Source organism: Pyxicephalus adspersus, chromosome 8, assembly GCF_032062135.1.
Source record: "Pyxicephalus adspersus chromosome 8, UCB_Pads_2.0, whole genome shotgun sequence".
Taxonomy (NCBI): Eukaryota; Metazoa; Chordata; class Amphibia; order Anura; family Pyxicephalidae; genus Pyxicephalus; species Pyxicephalus adspersus.
The window spans coordinates 30,797,304-30,813,078 of record NC_092865.1 but is presented as its reverse complement, the minus strand read 5'-3'; the positions used below and the strand labels follow the sequence as shown (position 1 = coordinate 30,813,078).

Genomic DNA, 15,775 nt, shown 5'->3' with positions numbered 1-15,775 from the left:
ATTCGAAGGTGAAAAGGAAGCCAATGTAGAGAACTACAAAGATATGCAACAGAAGAGGAGCGGTGGGAGGGATGGATGAGTCTGGCTGCAGCGTTCATATTAGATTAAAGAGGAGAGAGTCGGGTTAGTGGAATACCAGAGAGGAGGATGTTACAGTAGTCCAGATGAGAGATAAGAGCATGTACAAGGAGTTTGGTGGTCTCAGGGGACAGGTAGGGGCGGATTTTGGAGATGTTGCCTAGGTGAAAGTGACAGGACCTGGAAATGTTCTGAATATGGGGCGTAAATGTGAGGGCTGAGTCAAAGGTGACACCAAGACAACGTGCCTGAGGGGAGGGCCGAATAACAGTGTTGTTAACAGTTAGATGTATGTCAGGAGGAGTTTTGGAATTTGAGGGGGGAATGATGAGGAGTTCTGTCTTATCCAGGTTGAGTTTCAGAAATCGGTCAGACATCCATGATGAGATGGCTGACAGGCAGCATGAGACCTTATCCAAGACTGAGGGAGACAAGTCAGGGGTGGATAGATAGATTTGAGTGTCATCAGCATACAGCTCGCCATGAAACATATTAGCTTTTGCTTTGCATCAAGCATGTCTACTGTTACAATGGACAAATAACTTGAATTCATCCGTACAAACTAATTACAACATTTAAAGAGAAGGAAGGACACAGATTCAAGTAATGGAAGATTGCAGTCATTAAATCAGCCTTAATTGTGTTTGAGAATGGTAAGCTAACGGTCCAAAATCTGAAGCAGAAATAGATCTCTTAACAAAACATTGCAAAGTACATAATTAAAAAGACACCAAAAAATGGTTCTAAACAAATAGAGGGCTATAAACAAGCATAGTCAAAACCCAGTTATGACCGCCATCAAATCGTTGTAGTAGGTTTAAAATTTGGCATTCCATGAAGAAACCTCACAAAAATGTTAATACCAAATAGTTATGAACAATACACCAAGGAAATTATCCTTCCCCATCAATGACTAGTTCGTAAGCACGGTTAGAATAAAGATCTAATATTGTCTGTGTAAATATCTTGGTGAGTGGGGGTTACACCTACATTTCTGTGGATGTACACACTTGGAAACATTACTGTAGGTTACTAAAAAAAAAAAAAAAAAAATCAGTCTGTCTCCAACTACACCATTTTTTCCCTAAACTAGATTCCCCATAATATTGGACCACAAGTTTAACTTTACAGCATAAATAAAGGCAATTTTCAGGAGTCTTAAAAAGATTAGAATGTCATAACTATATCATGTTGCCTGGATTTGATTCTTACCAATGATCCTCTTTGAATGACAAATTTTCCTTTACTATTGGACACAAATAAAGATATACTTCAAACTAAAGATTACCTTGTGCCAGAGTACCTAGGGTGATACACTGCAGTCATACAAGAATAAATGCACGTATACCTAGCTACCGTAGGAACACAAATACTAGGTCAAGCCTAGGAACAATTTTATATGAAAAAAATAAAGAATCCCAACACGAGCTGTCACCAAGACCTTCCCTCAAGCCGTTGCAAAGTTTTGTGCCTTGTCATTTAGTATTCTAATATCAGGGTTTTTACTGCACATGGGGGTTTGGGGAGCAGAAAGGATGGCCTAATTTGATTTGAACAGAAGTTAGACTCTGTGCTCTCCCTCAAAACAAGGGCTGGTTGATCTCTAACAGTGTGAGATTGCTATGGGAATTGAGTGTAGCAACATGTTCTCTGCACAGTTCAGTGGGAAGGTGAAAAGTCCAGTTCAAGAGAAATGTCAGGACTCCTTGTTTTCTAATAGTTATTGACTACAACGAGGTAGTATTTTTGGTAAGATGTCAATACTACTGTTGGCACAGTGCTGGCACATCCACATACAACATCACTGTCAAACTTCCTGTTTTGAAGTCATTGGACATATTCATTGACCAAGATGAGATGACATAACTCCGGTGCATGTGTACAGAGGTTACTATGTCAGCCAAGAATGTACACTGAGCTACGCATGCTATATATGACGACAGAATGATATATATGATGACAGGCAGGCAGCATAGTCTCATACAGGACAGACTTCATTGTTTTGCCTCAGTCATCAAAAAAGCTACTTTTTTTAAAGAAGGTATAAAGGTTTAGGAAAGAAACATTTAGGATCAGGAATAACGTAGGATTGTAAATTCATAAAAATGCAGAATTAGCATGCTCCCTAAACCCTGGTTATCCATTACAAGGGAAGCTAGAGAAGGAGGCTCTGAAAAGTAAATTTATTGCAACATTTCAACATGTAAAAAGAAAAGTGTGCGAAAATAAAGTTTTACCAGTTGTTTAAACGTTAATAAACCACACAATCTATTTTACCTGACAATAAATCTGAAGTCAAAGACCAATTTTTACAAAGCACATAAAAGGGTACCGTTAACATAAAAAAGGCAGGTAAAATAAAGAAAAGCCATTTAAAATGCTTACTTGCAGCATTATTCCTTTGCATAAACTTTTTTATTCACTTGAAATATGTCTTTATACTGTTTAGCAAATTTGATTTTTAAAAGGAGAGCAATTTCTAAGCACATCTTCTCATTTTCTTGAACATCGTACCCAGGGGTGTAGTGGGGCAGGCAAAGAGTGGGGGGCCAGAGCGGCGGACCATGTCTCCAAATGGAATTGCAGGCTCAGGGCAAATGGGCGGGTTGTCTCTTTGAACACAACCAGACTCAGACCTGCGATGGGAGAGTGGGCGGGTTCTGGTATCATGACGTCACTCTGGGGGAAGTTTCTTACCCTTTGAGTGACAAAGAGGCAGGGGTGTAGTGGGGCAGCATGTTTATATACTAATGATGGGCATGTGTGCTCACCATGGACAGTACCGTGCCCCCTCTTTTTTTACGACTACACCCCTGATCGTACCCCTCTCTTTTTCTGGAAGTATTCAATTACAGTTCATGCTAGCAGCTTTTCCACCCTTAACTTTATCTTCCTACATACCCTTTTATGTAGCTATCAGGAGAGGAGAGCCATTTGGAGCAGGGTTTTTTTTTTTCAACACGGGGAACCCTGTCTACTTTAAAGGTGGTTTGTCTAGGAACGTGGTATGCATAATATTGAAAAGCCATATAAAAAAAAGAAAGATTGCTAGACTGTTACAGTGCAACTGGCACACACACAGGAAGCGAATTATAGGACCTAGTCCATTAGGGACAACCCAAGTGAACCACAAACATGGGAGTCGAAGGAAAGTTTTACCTAGGGTCAGCATCAGCCCCCAAGGAGGTCTTCCACAGTTTAATGGGAAACCTATAGTCAGCCAACGCACAATCTGCATCTTCACGTGTCCAAGTTTTGTGTGTTTTAATTAGTTTATTCCTGTCAGTAGGGTTATACAAATTATCACATGTAAAAGTAGGGAGTTAAAAATATTTGGTCCAAGGGTTACGTGCATCTAATATTTTTCTTTACTTGCAATCACAGAGTATTTTTTGGGTACAAGAACAATGACAAACATGTTCCATGTACTGGGAGTAGGCTCAAACCATTTAATCTTGCACTTTTAAAGTCATGGCTTAATATCCACTTTTCCCAACTACAAACACAGTGTGCCACACAAAACAAACATGAACATAGGTTAAGATTGACTGTAATAAATTCTTTACCTTCTGTATCCATGTCAGCAAACACTGGTGATGTCCCACTAAATCTCTGCAATCACAGTAGTTGAGCAATTCCTCTTGGCCTTGTTTGTCTGCTTCACGACAGATAAAACATTCTTTTTCTGGTTAAAAGAAAGGAGAAAATAATCTCATCTGTGTCTGATTACAGATTAACCATTTGGTCCTTGTTAAAGTAATTAAAAAGTTATTTTCTCAAATTGAAAAATGCCACAAACTGGAATGAAAAACATACAGAGTCAAGTTCCTGATCTCTTTGTATTAAATAGCCACAGCTGAGCAAGCCAGTGTACACAAATGTGTTTAAAAGGGTAGGTGAAAACAATCTGGTAAAAAAATATGGTTTTAATTTAATGAAAACAAAATTCTTTGAGTAGTTTCACACACAGTAAGTAAGCTGTTCAGACTTGCTAATCCTTTATAAAATTCTACATACTGCTGAAAACAAAAGGCACTGAAAGCAAATGTACAAATGGATACAACTAAACTATTCAGCATTATAGTGACCCGGGTCTGTGCCTTGGGTAACATTATTGATACCCAATATTAAAATGGTAAATAAAGCTTAAACAAGACTTGTGGCCACATTTTGAAAAATGAGTTTCCCTAAGAAATACTGTATGTGGCTCACAATTTAGTTGGGACCATGGCCAACAGCTGGTGTAACATGTCATTAGGAGATTGTGTTTATATAATGCATTAAATAATTATATAATTCCAGCTTTATGAATGTCTATCCTGCAATATATGGAGGTTCAGAATCTGTCATTGGAACATCTTTATGATTTAATATAGCCACATAATGACCATAAAGGACCACAGCAAATTACTACATGGCAATGCCCAAATAACTCGGGGTGATGCCTCCCCTGGAAAACAACAACAGTTAAAGTTTTTGTTTTCTTGTCTTGTTATTGCCCAGTGTGCAACAACCGATAACCAACTTGGGAGCAGCTGGTCAGGATGGCTCTATAGCAGGAGTGTCAAAATACACAGAGGGCCGAAATTAAAGACTTAGACCAAGTCATGGGACAAACTTGAAATTTATTGAACAAAGCAATTAATCTCAATAAGAAAAAACAAGAACACATGAGAAGAGCATGTAGTAATATGCAGTGGATTGATCTAAATTATTAATAGAGAGAAAAGTATTAGTTATTTAGGGATGAATGGGTTCAATTGGTGGACTTAAAAGGCACATTTGAGATGTAGTTAATGAGAAAAAAGGCACATTTGTGATGTGAAGTACTGGGGTTTGGACTTCTATTTTATGATTTCATTCAAGTAAGTTTGCCATGTGAAATTAGTATTGCATTTTAAAAGGATTTTGGCCAACTTAAAAACCCCTGCTGTTCTCCCTTTCCTTTTTTCCTACATTTTTGGCTATAGGAGTTTGGCATCTAACCTAAATAATATTTTTAGGAATGTCCAACATACCCCATATCCTAGATTATTAGCATGAAATAGAAGAAAATACATACAGATTTAACTAGAATTTTCAATAGTCAGCTGCATAGTAGCCTTTCATTAAAGCCATACAAATCTTATGTACTGTATTACATAAGTAAAAGAAAAAATTAAATGGAAAGAGATGAAACTTTTGATTGCTTCTAATAATCTACCATCAATATAGGATAAAAACCAAGAATGTTGGATTTATGTTTTATGATTAACTTAACAGTTAACCCTAGGAAAACCCTAGGAACCTGGTTTAGTGGCCTGCAATTACAAGGCCATTACACTAGGCTTTTGCTTTTATACAACTGTGCTGCCCTGAACTTTGATATCCATTTATTAAACAGGAAACAGAATGGGCAATAGATTTTGCATTTTGATCATTGTAGCAGCAGCAGTACTTATGTAACAACAGAAAGTACAAGGATAAATAAAACACAATAAGAAATATTTATACAAGAAATAGAACAGCATTTATAATGTATTCTACTTAAAGTAAAGTTGTGCCCAGGTCATGTACATTTAACAAGCCCTTTCAAACCTTATATCTATCATTGTATAGACATAGGTTTTCGTAATTCTCAGCACAAGTACTAAAATAGTCACAATTTTCAGCGAAAGTAAACCTTAGCAAGCGGTTAGCCATCTACTGTAAACCAGCACCAAGTGTTTAGAAGTTGAATAAATCTGGATTTCAGTAGGTTTTAGAGTCGGTAGTAGGGGGCTTGTGGTCATCGCTTAAAATAGTTTCAAGGTTGTGAAATGCAAGATAGGATTTTCAAAAGATAAACCAGATAAAGGTTAAGTCCCTGCATTTCTCACCTTTTTTAAAAATTTTTTTTGTTTTTTGGGAACAATTTTGAACCAATTTTTGTTGACTTCAATTTTTAAGCTTTTTTACATTTAAATAGGTATGCCGATTCTGAAAGTGCCGTTAGAAGAAAACTATCATGTCAGGTTTTTTCTCTACCGCTAATAATGCGATTACTCCAGCGTGGATTTGTATAGGCTATTCATTTACACACAAGACAGTGTGGTCAGAGGTTGTGTGCTGCTCTACGTAGTGAATAGGCAAAATGTATTTTTCTACTTTCACACATATTTCCTTTCCATGTCTGGCTCTGCTGTTTCTCTTCGTAAGTGCCTAAACAACCCCGATTTTTTTTTTAATATCTGTGGCAGTTTCACCATTCCCAGTCAAAGAGCTAACATCATCACATTTGTAGAGCAAGCCTATTTGGCATATTTCAAAGTTAAACTTGGTGATCAAAATAATTCTTGAGCCCCCCGGGAACACGTGATAGGATGCCATTTGGTAATACCTATGGTTTGGCGAGAGCCAGGAGATCATTTCAGTGACTGTTGCTTTTGTATAGTGTGAACTTCAGGATACAACAACAAAAATAAATGTATCCTAGTATCCTAGTCTACCATCGGCTATACACCCAGTGGCTCAATTGAGTGAAATTCCAGTGCTGGTTTTCGTTATACTACCCTCTCTTGAAGAACATGATTATGGAGATGAACTAAGTGACAACAATGATGAAGAGTTTGAAATTGAAGAGGACTCTGTTGATAAGGGATTTGATCAGCATGAGTTGAGAGATTTGGAATGTGATTTGGGACTATCGAAGAAGGCTTCAGAACTCCTAGCATCAAGACTGCGCAAGAAAAACTTACTTGAAAAAGGAACAAAGGTATCGTACTTTCGAACCAGAGAAATTGCATTTCTGCAGTACTTTAGAACTGACCGTCGCTTTGTGTATTGCCATAAAATACCTGGTTTAATGGAGGAATTGGGAATTCCAATCTATAACTCAACTGAATGGGGACTATTCATCGATAGCTCAAAGTGGAGCTTAAAATGTGTCCTCCTTCACAATGGCAATATATTTGGGTCAGTCCCAATTGGCCATTCAGTTTCTCTTTGTGAAGAATATGCAGACATAAAGAGAGTCATTGAGTTGTTGCAATATCACCAACACAATTGGATCATCTGTGTTAACCTTAAAATAGTATGCTTCCTTCCTGGTCAGCAACGCGGATACACCAAGTAGTGTAGTTGTCAGTGCATGTGGGACAGCAGAGCTCATGAGAGGCATTGGGTGGAAAGGAATTAGTCTCCTAAATCTGCCCTAAAACCAGGTGATCCGAACATTCTACATGAGACACTTGTTGATAGAAAGAATAATATATTCCAGCTTCTGCACATGAAACTGGGTCTGATGAAGCAGTTCGTTAAAGCTTTGCCAACTGAAGGAGAATGTTTTAAGTACCTCATTTTGGCATTTCCTAGCCTGTCGTTTGAAAAAATAAAGGCCGATGTGTTTGATGGTCCACAGATTTGGCAGCTCTTTAAAGATAAAAATTTCATCAGGACAATGTCAGAAATCGAAAAGAATGCTTGGTTATCATTCAAAAACAGTCAAGAACTTTCTTGGAAATACACAAGCAAATAATTACACAAAAATTGTCCAGAAACTCTTGGAAATCTACAAAAAACTTGGCTGCAATATGAGCATCAAGGTGCATTTTCTGCATAGCCATCTTTCTAACTTCCCGGAAAACCTTTGTGCAGTCAGTGATGAGCAAGGTGAACGATTCCACCAAGATTTGAAGGTCATGGAAGGACGGTATCAGGGTAGATGGAATGTACATATGATGGAGCATCCAGCGGGATCGTCCTAACACTTCAGGTAAAGCTATAATCATAAATTTTTACCTTAACCGCTTACCCGATTCATTTTCAAACGTTTTACTGTAAAAAAAATTGTCAAAGCGTAACATTAAATCATTTGTATGAACAAAAGAAATTTAAATAAACAGTACTATCAAGTTATTATTTCATTATTTATTCATTGTATGTAAAATTTGTATGTTTTTTGACAAAAATGGAGAGTACCCTGTATCATAAAAACTTGATGGGACAGCAAAAAAAAACTGGGGTCATTTCTGGATTCATCACCCAAAAATTTGTAAAAAAACAAGTGTAAGATCTAACTCAACAAAAAATGTGTGTTATTGCATTACTTAACCTCATTCACTTACTTGTTCAGTGGTACCACTAAAGCTCACCCTTTGCCATCACTGCTGCATTGTGAACAATACTAATACATACTTTTTAGAAATAAATGAACAGGAGAACCAGCTAGGTAAGAACTTTAAGGAAATCAGTATATTAAAAGAAAAAAACCTACATTAGAAAGAATATGGATGCCATTGACCTCCAACGAAAAAGCTAGTAGTCTGTCGGTCATGTTAATCCAATAAAATAGTAACTACTTCTAGGACATGGATTCTGAACAACTATGCAGGAGTTATGTGAATGTATGGTTAATGGTTAAGAACTGTATCCAGAAAAAAGGTCAGACGAAACAAAAACAGCAATGACTGCACCATATTTCTCAGTATAGTAAGGATTGGGCAGCACATCAACACGTAAAGCTACATAATTTATGCATGGGGTGGTAAACTTTAAAAGTGGCATATAAAAATGAGAGTTAAAATGTGTTATGTTTTGCTGTTTTTAATACAAATTTCACATTACAGATCAGAGACAGTACTCCCTTACATGGGGTTCCTACCTTTCTTACCAAAAGCAGTAGAATGTGGCTCTACCCCAATGTTTTTTGTTCCTACATAGGAAACCACACCAAAGGAGGGAATGAGTAGTCTTTACTGCCAGTGATGGGATTGCTAGTATAACAAAGCCATAACGCTTTCTTACACTGTTCACTGACCCATGGGTGCTACTAAAATTATAGGACTATAATTTCCATATACTGTACATGGTGACACAGTAGTCAACATTTAGAGGTCTACCTCCTGGCACTTCTCTTTATGAGCTCATAGATTTGACATCTAATTGAACAAACTACAAAATGTAATGGAGGGGCTGAAAGATCAAATGGGGATACAATAAAATACAGAATTGTTTGAATTAAAAAGATCTAAATCAACTGTGTTGAAGAGAAAGAGCATCAGATGAAATCTGAAAACACAATTGGAAAGGGTGCGCTCCTAAATCAGCTTCACAAATTGTATTCCTGGAGGGAAACATCAACATAAAGACAGACATTCATTTATAATGTGTATGTTACATGTAAAAATATCCAAGTGTATCAAAATACAAACTCAAAGTAAATGTTGCCTGATTTATTCATCTTGTCAGTAAAGAAATAGACTATCTGCTATTATAGTGCACATTTTAGTTCTTTATGCATAAAAAGACATTTTATAATGTAAATGTAGCTGACAGCCGATGCAGCTATCTTGATGCAGATCTGAATTTGTCCTCAAGGTCACAAAATTGGATCATTGTTGCTCATGTCTAGAGCCATTTAATCTGGACATTTGTTCTTTTAATACATATTGTCTTTTCCATTATGTTTTACATCTTTTTCTAAGATTGTTTTTTTTTGTTTTTAGTAAAATGACTTATAAGTTATTTTCTATGGAGCAAGGGGATGATGCCTGGTTTAGAAACAGACCATAAAAATTATACGTGTTCAGGTATTTTCATATTTAACAATTACCACAAACCATAGGAGCCCAAAAATACTCATAAAAAGTATCATCTGGAAAGTTCGTATAGAATTAATAGACAAATCATTTTATGAAATAACCAAACTGAACAGATCTCTTAACATACAGTGGTGCCAAGGCTAGGTAACCTAGGAGTTGCCTTTGTCAAATTTAGCATCCAATGGGTAAAGTGGTTGCCCATCCATGTGGTTCTGGATGGCTAGTTCTCCAGTACTCACAGATTACAAGCCATCTATTTATGTTTATATTGGTCGGCAACAAGAGGTAATGGCCATTTCTTGAATTCACTAGTAAATCTTTAAATCCTGTCAGTCATGATCCAATCAGGGCCTTATAATTTGGATTGCATTCTAGGTTTGTCTGCACAAGCAGATCACACCAGTTAGGTTGTTCTCAAGGTCCTGCTCCAGGGTTTTCTGCAATACAGTATCAGCAGAAGATTTACCAACATATTTTACTTTTCTCCAAGACCCTTCTACAACCCACAGTAAATCTTTCATTTAAAATTCTGTGGAGGGCATGACTGATACAGTGAAAAGACAGTTTTTGTTCAAACTGGGTTTGTAATATAGGTAACATAGGGAAATGTCAAAAACACAGACACGGATGCATCCATTTTGCTTGGTGGGTTTAGAACCATTTGGTTGACACTTGCCTACCATTTTTTTTTTTAATTAGTGTGATACGTATTCACCGCCAAAGGCAATACATTGTAGAGCCACCTTTTCTTGTAATATGACTTTTTGCTTAGCATAATTATCCACTGCCACCACCATGCTTTACAGTGCAAATTATGATCACAGGATGATTAGTGCAACACATGGCATTCCTCATGATGGCAAAATTTTATGTCATCTGACTAAAGACTACCTAGTGTGGTTGGGTAGTCGGCAATGGATTTATCCTAGCCACAGTTCCATAAATCCCTGCATTGTGGAGTGGAAAGCATAAGGTGGTCCTGTGGACTAATAGGGACTCACATCTCGTTATGGTTTTTGCAGCTATTTCAATGTATACTTGGTGCCTGATGCTTCTCTGATTAAAGCCCTACTTACCCACACTAAATTTTGTGGATGGCCTTCTCTTGCAAGGTTTGTAGTTCTTTCCCCATCCTGTTCCACACCTATTTCCAGGAGGATAACACCATGCTTTTAGTTTCAAAGCCCTTTACATTCATAAATACGGGGCTTTTAAATTAACTGTATCTGATGTGCTTAAAACAAGCGTTACATAGATCGAAGGAACCAAAAGGAGGATAAAAAAAGCCCTTCCGTAGCAAAAAAAAATTATGACAATTAATTCACTGCTTACAAATTCAGGTAATTTTACCATCTGGAAAGGACTTACTGTAAGCACTAAGTGAATAACCCATTAAACGTTTGCAGATAAATTTGTCTTAAATTACTTTATTGGATTTTGCATTAGTATTTTTGTTACATGTTGGCTGCTTTTGAATGTGTGTTAAATTCTAAGTGCTTATATTAAAGAATAAACTTTGCCAAAAAAGAAATGGTTTGGAGTTTGACAGAAATATTGCATGAAGATTGAGTTAAAAGTGCAAACATATCTGCCAAGCATTAAAACAGAGAAGCATGTGAGAGAAGAATCAGCAGTCTGACATAGCTCTTCTATACATCGCCACAGCTTTTGATTCACCTAGTCCCGATTCCTATCTACATTTAGAAACATGCAGTTTTCATACACAAATTCTAGTTTTATTAGGCATGGCTTGATTATAGTTCTACAAGTCACTTTGTTTAGAATAATAAAAAACACCTATCCATTTCAACCTTTACTTCTACTAATTTCAATTGGTAGAGGAGATTTCCTAAAATCCTTATTCCTGATCTCCAGTAATTGATTACCAACCTCTACCAGAAAGCTGCAAGGTCATATTACAGACTACTACTGCAAAGAAAGGGGTATTTTAAGCTGTTAATTCTTGCAATATATGCAATAAATTCTTTGCTGATGTCGTTTTACTCCATCCTATTTGTATGATGCCACAGAGGCAGTCAGGAATGGAAATTGTGGAAAGTATTAAAACCAAATTTTAGTGCCTGCGGAGGAAAGGGGACAGGTGAGTATAGTGGGTTTAGGTCCGATTTAAATGACACCTGTGCTAGGTGCATAAGTGCCACTGCCGATCCTTCTCTCTGCAAATACTAAATTGCCTGATGGTCATCCTGAGCAAAAAATTTTTTTAAAGTTTCGGAAACGACTAAACAAATTTGAAGCTTATTCTCTGTGCATATATGTTTCAGCCCACCTAAATTATAAGGAAACTTTCAAAAAGCTATTTTTTGAAAGTTTACACACCTTACTCTCACCTGAAACCCACCCTCTTCCTTCTGAGTTACATACTCTGCCTGGGCTTTCATTGTAATGTTTACCTGCAGCCAACCTGTCCTCAGGAGAAGGCCCCCGCTGGGGGGACACCGGCCAGAGCCTTGGACCACATTCCCTGTACAGTCCCCAGGCTCGGAGAAGTGGGCGGGCTTTATACCTGGACATAACCCTCCGATTGCAGGCTCAGATCTGCGATGGGAGAGTGGGCTGGGTTACCTTGTTTCCCCCCTTTGATTGACACTTGGCTCCCAGCACACGCGGGGTCAAGAGCTGGGAGCTTTAGTGGTCCACGGGACCAAAAAGGTTGGCGACCGCTGCTGTACACTATGCAGCAAGCAGTATACAGGGGAGTCTCAAGCTTGTGAGCTTAAGATCTGCAACATGAAGGTCAAGAACCATGGCAGGATGAGATGCAAGCAAGTTTTCATTTAAACATATTTGAAATAGGGGCTTAAGATTTGCATGTTTGTGTGAGCTTTTGAAATAAATAAAAATAAGTAAATTTTGCAGAGGAAAGGTATGTAGTAAAAGCTATGATGCTACCAGATTACTAATAATACCAATCACATACTTTACAGTAAGGAAGTCAATTTTGCAAGGTGGAAAGATATGTAGTAATAGCTATGATACATCCAATCACATGCTATTTTACAGCAAATACCCACACTTACTGTATATATTAGTTGCAATATTAAATAAATATGCAAAAGTTAAGTATGAGTGTAAAACAAGTACCTTATATGAACACGGCCCAAATCAGTCTTTTTTGCTGCAAGGCAACACTTTCCTCTAATGGGCCACCATTGCACCACAATGCAGACCTGTAGCATTGATGTTAATGTGGCACACCACAATGCACACATGGGTCACAACCATGCTTGTGTGCCTAACCATACATATGGTGCCCTGGCTAGGTTTGTCGGATGTCCTTTAAAATATGGCGAGGTAATGATCCGCACATGTTGCTGTAAGGTGAGCACAACACACTATTATGAACAGACCCTAAAGCTGCACCTTAGCATTATAAACATTTACAAAAAATGCTTAACATACAAATTGTGCTAACAATATGCCAATAATGTCAAACAAAAACTTTAAATTGTTACCTGTGAAAACAATAGCTGTTGTGTCAGAATAACGGTTAACAATGACAGGGCCAAAATCACTGTCCATTTCCCCTTTTAAAAACTGTTAGCTGCACAATGTTCTTCTTCCAAACTTCTTTAAAACCACACCTAAATATATTTCCTTTTACTTCGTTGTTCAGTCTGTAGAGAACTCCACATAAAATGTCTTCTGTTCACTCCTAATTAAAATCCACCAATTCTTTGCTCCATACACATAGATCTCTTATATCTGTATCAGCTGTTTTTTGTTTGTTTTTATAGGAAGTGAAATAGTTCTGTGCGTAATCAGTGGGATGGACTTTGTACAGCTGAAAAGGAAACTAAAAGTAAAAGGCAGGTTTTGTAAACAGTTTCCTCCACTGGCAGTTAAAAAGCTGCATCTGATAAATGCAATGCTTGCAATTATGGAAAAGCTGAGTCATGCTGTAAAAAAATTGCTGTTTAAACTTATTCTGATTAGAGTTTCTTTTCAGCATTTAAACATGGTATAAAACACTTATTATTACATACATGATACAAGACACATTTCAGAAGTTAAAGATTGCCTGCCAGTAAATTGTAAAAGTGATACTCTATTCTCATTTGAAAGAGAATCCAGCTTGTGTTTTTTTCAAAATAATTTTTTTGCATATCTGTTTTTTTTATATATACCTAATGATCCTGCAAGCAAATCGCTTTTTCTCCCACTAAGTAACACTAAATGGCCTGCCGTAAATTCATTGCTCATTGAGAAAGCATGTTATTAGCAGTGGTTATACCTCTCAATTTCTGATGATGAGAGAGTGATATGTTTTAGCACAAAAGATTTAGGCTGGTGGTGAGGTTACCACTTCCTTGGGAGAGATCCTGCATGTTGCGTCTCATTTGCAAAAGCCCATGAAGAATGAATAGGGGCAGCAGTAAGTGCTTCAGAACTGCCCACTGTAAAATGTGCAAATGCTGATTCTTTAGGAACCAGCATAGTAGTACTGGCAGCTAACAAGGTGCCAATCACTGGGAGTCTCATGGAACCACTGTTACCAATTCAAGTTTGAACGTGGACCTAAGTGAGAGGTCTCACCTGTTTAATCTTACCAATTATACAAATCAGGTTGGACAAAACAATTAGCAGTTATTTACTATGTTTCTTTTGTGTCAGACTAAAAAGAAAAATCTCCCAAAAAAGTAGGTTCCCTCTAAAATGAAACAATTGGGATTTTCTTTTATCTGCCACTCAGGGCCCACCTAAAAACAAGGGAGCTCTTTTGATTATGTCACAGGAACAAGAAAAGATGATAAGCCATTTAGGATTAATACACTTAATAAATAAACCAGCTTTCACTCAGGAAGGTGGAATGAATTACCATGAAAAAAAGTTTGTGAGCAGAGTCTTACATGAAAGTGATAGGAGCTGCATTTGAGGGAATATCAGATTCCTTGTTTTATAAATGGGGCCCTTTGCATTACTGACCTGCAACCCGCATGTATCACATAATGTCCAAATAAAATGAGAACTCCTGATTTTCCTGCATCAATGGGTTAGGTCAGCAAGGGAAACCTACATACTGGTTCACTCTAAATCTTTCAATAGCACAAGATTTCTACCACCTGTGTACCTTGGCCTGAAGTATCAGATCTGTTGTTAAAGCAATACAGGGAGTATCATTGTGACTTAAAAATACAAGTTTATTGGCTGTCATGGTGAGTACTTATATATTATTTGAATTGCTGATGCTTTACAATTGTTACAAATAAGCAGTTTAGACTTTACTGTGAATTGCCTGGTCAGCCTTCTTGATTGGGGTAAGGGACTCAGAAAGTATAAAAATTAGTGGGTTAGAATGCCATCCAGTAAACCCTCATTCTATATAAAACATTCTAATAAGTCTGAAGTTCATACCTACCCTGTGACAAGTTTACTTTAAAATTTCATGTGCAAAACAAATATCTTCATTTATTTATAAACATGTATCATGCAAGAAAACAAATACACAAACTCAAATATTTTAAGTACTCTGTTGCACCTTTTTTTTTAAGTGAAACATTTGTTGGCCATAGCAATCAAACTTTCCTATTCCTCTGTACTGGGTGTGTAAATACTGAATTGAAAAAATGTAAAAAAAACTATACATTTTGATGACAATACTATGTTTAGCATATTTGTGCAGATTCATTAAAAGGTTTAAAAGTGTTTTTCTTACTAAACTTTACAAATTACAACTTTACATTATTTACAAAAAACTATATATATTTTTTTTACATGGGACATACTCATGCAAGTCACTCAGACTCCTCCTCAAGCAACTCATTTTTATATTATGTTAAGGGGTTCTGCAATTAGTTTGAAAAGTTAAAGCCATATTTTCTCAAAAATGTCTATTTTCATATATTCTTTTGAAAATAAATTTGTCAGTTTCGCCATTAGGTTGAAATACTATAAACATGTTTAACAGTGCTGAAATACAAATTCCAATCTAAGCACTGATTATTTCTTACAATTTTTATTAGTGTTACATTGGTGTGTGTATACATAGTTACATAGTAGGTCAGGTTGAAAAAAAGACATAAGTCCATTAGGTTCAACCACTAGGGAAGTAAACATATCCCAGATATAAAACCCTATGGACATAGTTGGGCAAAAAAAACCCTGGTACAATTTGC

The 15,775-nt window shown here is 36.9% G+C and overlaps 1 protein-coding gene and 1 long non-coding RNA gene across 4 annotated transcripts in view; one reads left to right on the top strand and one right to left on the bottom strand.

The window, feature by feature from the left end:
- The window catches only part of LOC140336657 (uncharacterized), a 161,782-nt gene extending 148,395 nt beyond the window's left edge, over positions 1-13,387 (bottom strand). For all 3 annotated transcript variants that reach the window (XM_072419917.1, XM_072419919.1, XM_072419918.1), the window contains exons 1-2: positions 13,115-13,387; positions 3,645-3,763 (exon numbers count right to left, since the gene is read on the bottom strand). In XM_072419917.1, coding sequence (XP_072276018.1) covers positions 3,645-3,763; positions 13,115-13,181 — 186 coding nt within the window. In that variant the 5' untranslated portion in view covers positions 13,182-13,387. The remainder of the gene's footprint in view (positions 1-3,644; positions 3,764-13,114) is intronic.
- A 1,326-nt stretch (positions 13,388-14,713) lies between these two features.
- The window catches only part of LOC140336333 (uncharacterized), an 11,383-nt gene continuing 10,321 nt past the window's right edge, over positions 14,714-15,775 (top strand). The window contains exon 1 of the long non-coding RNA XR_011921868.1: positions 14,714-14,815. This is a non-coding gene — a long non-coding RNA (uncharacterized lncRNA). The remainder of the gene's footprint in view (positions 14,816-15,775) is intronic.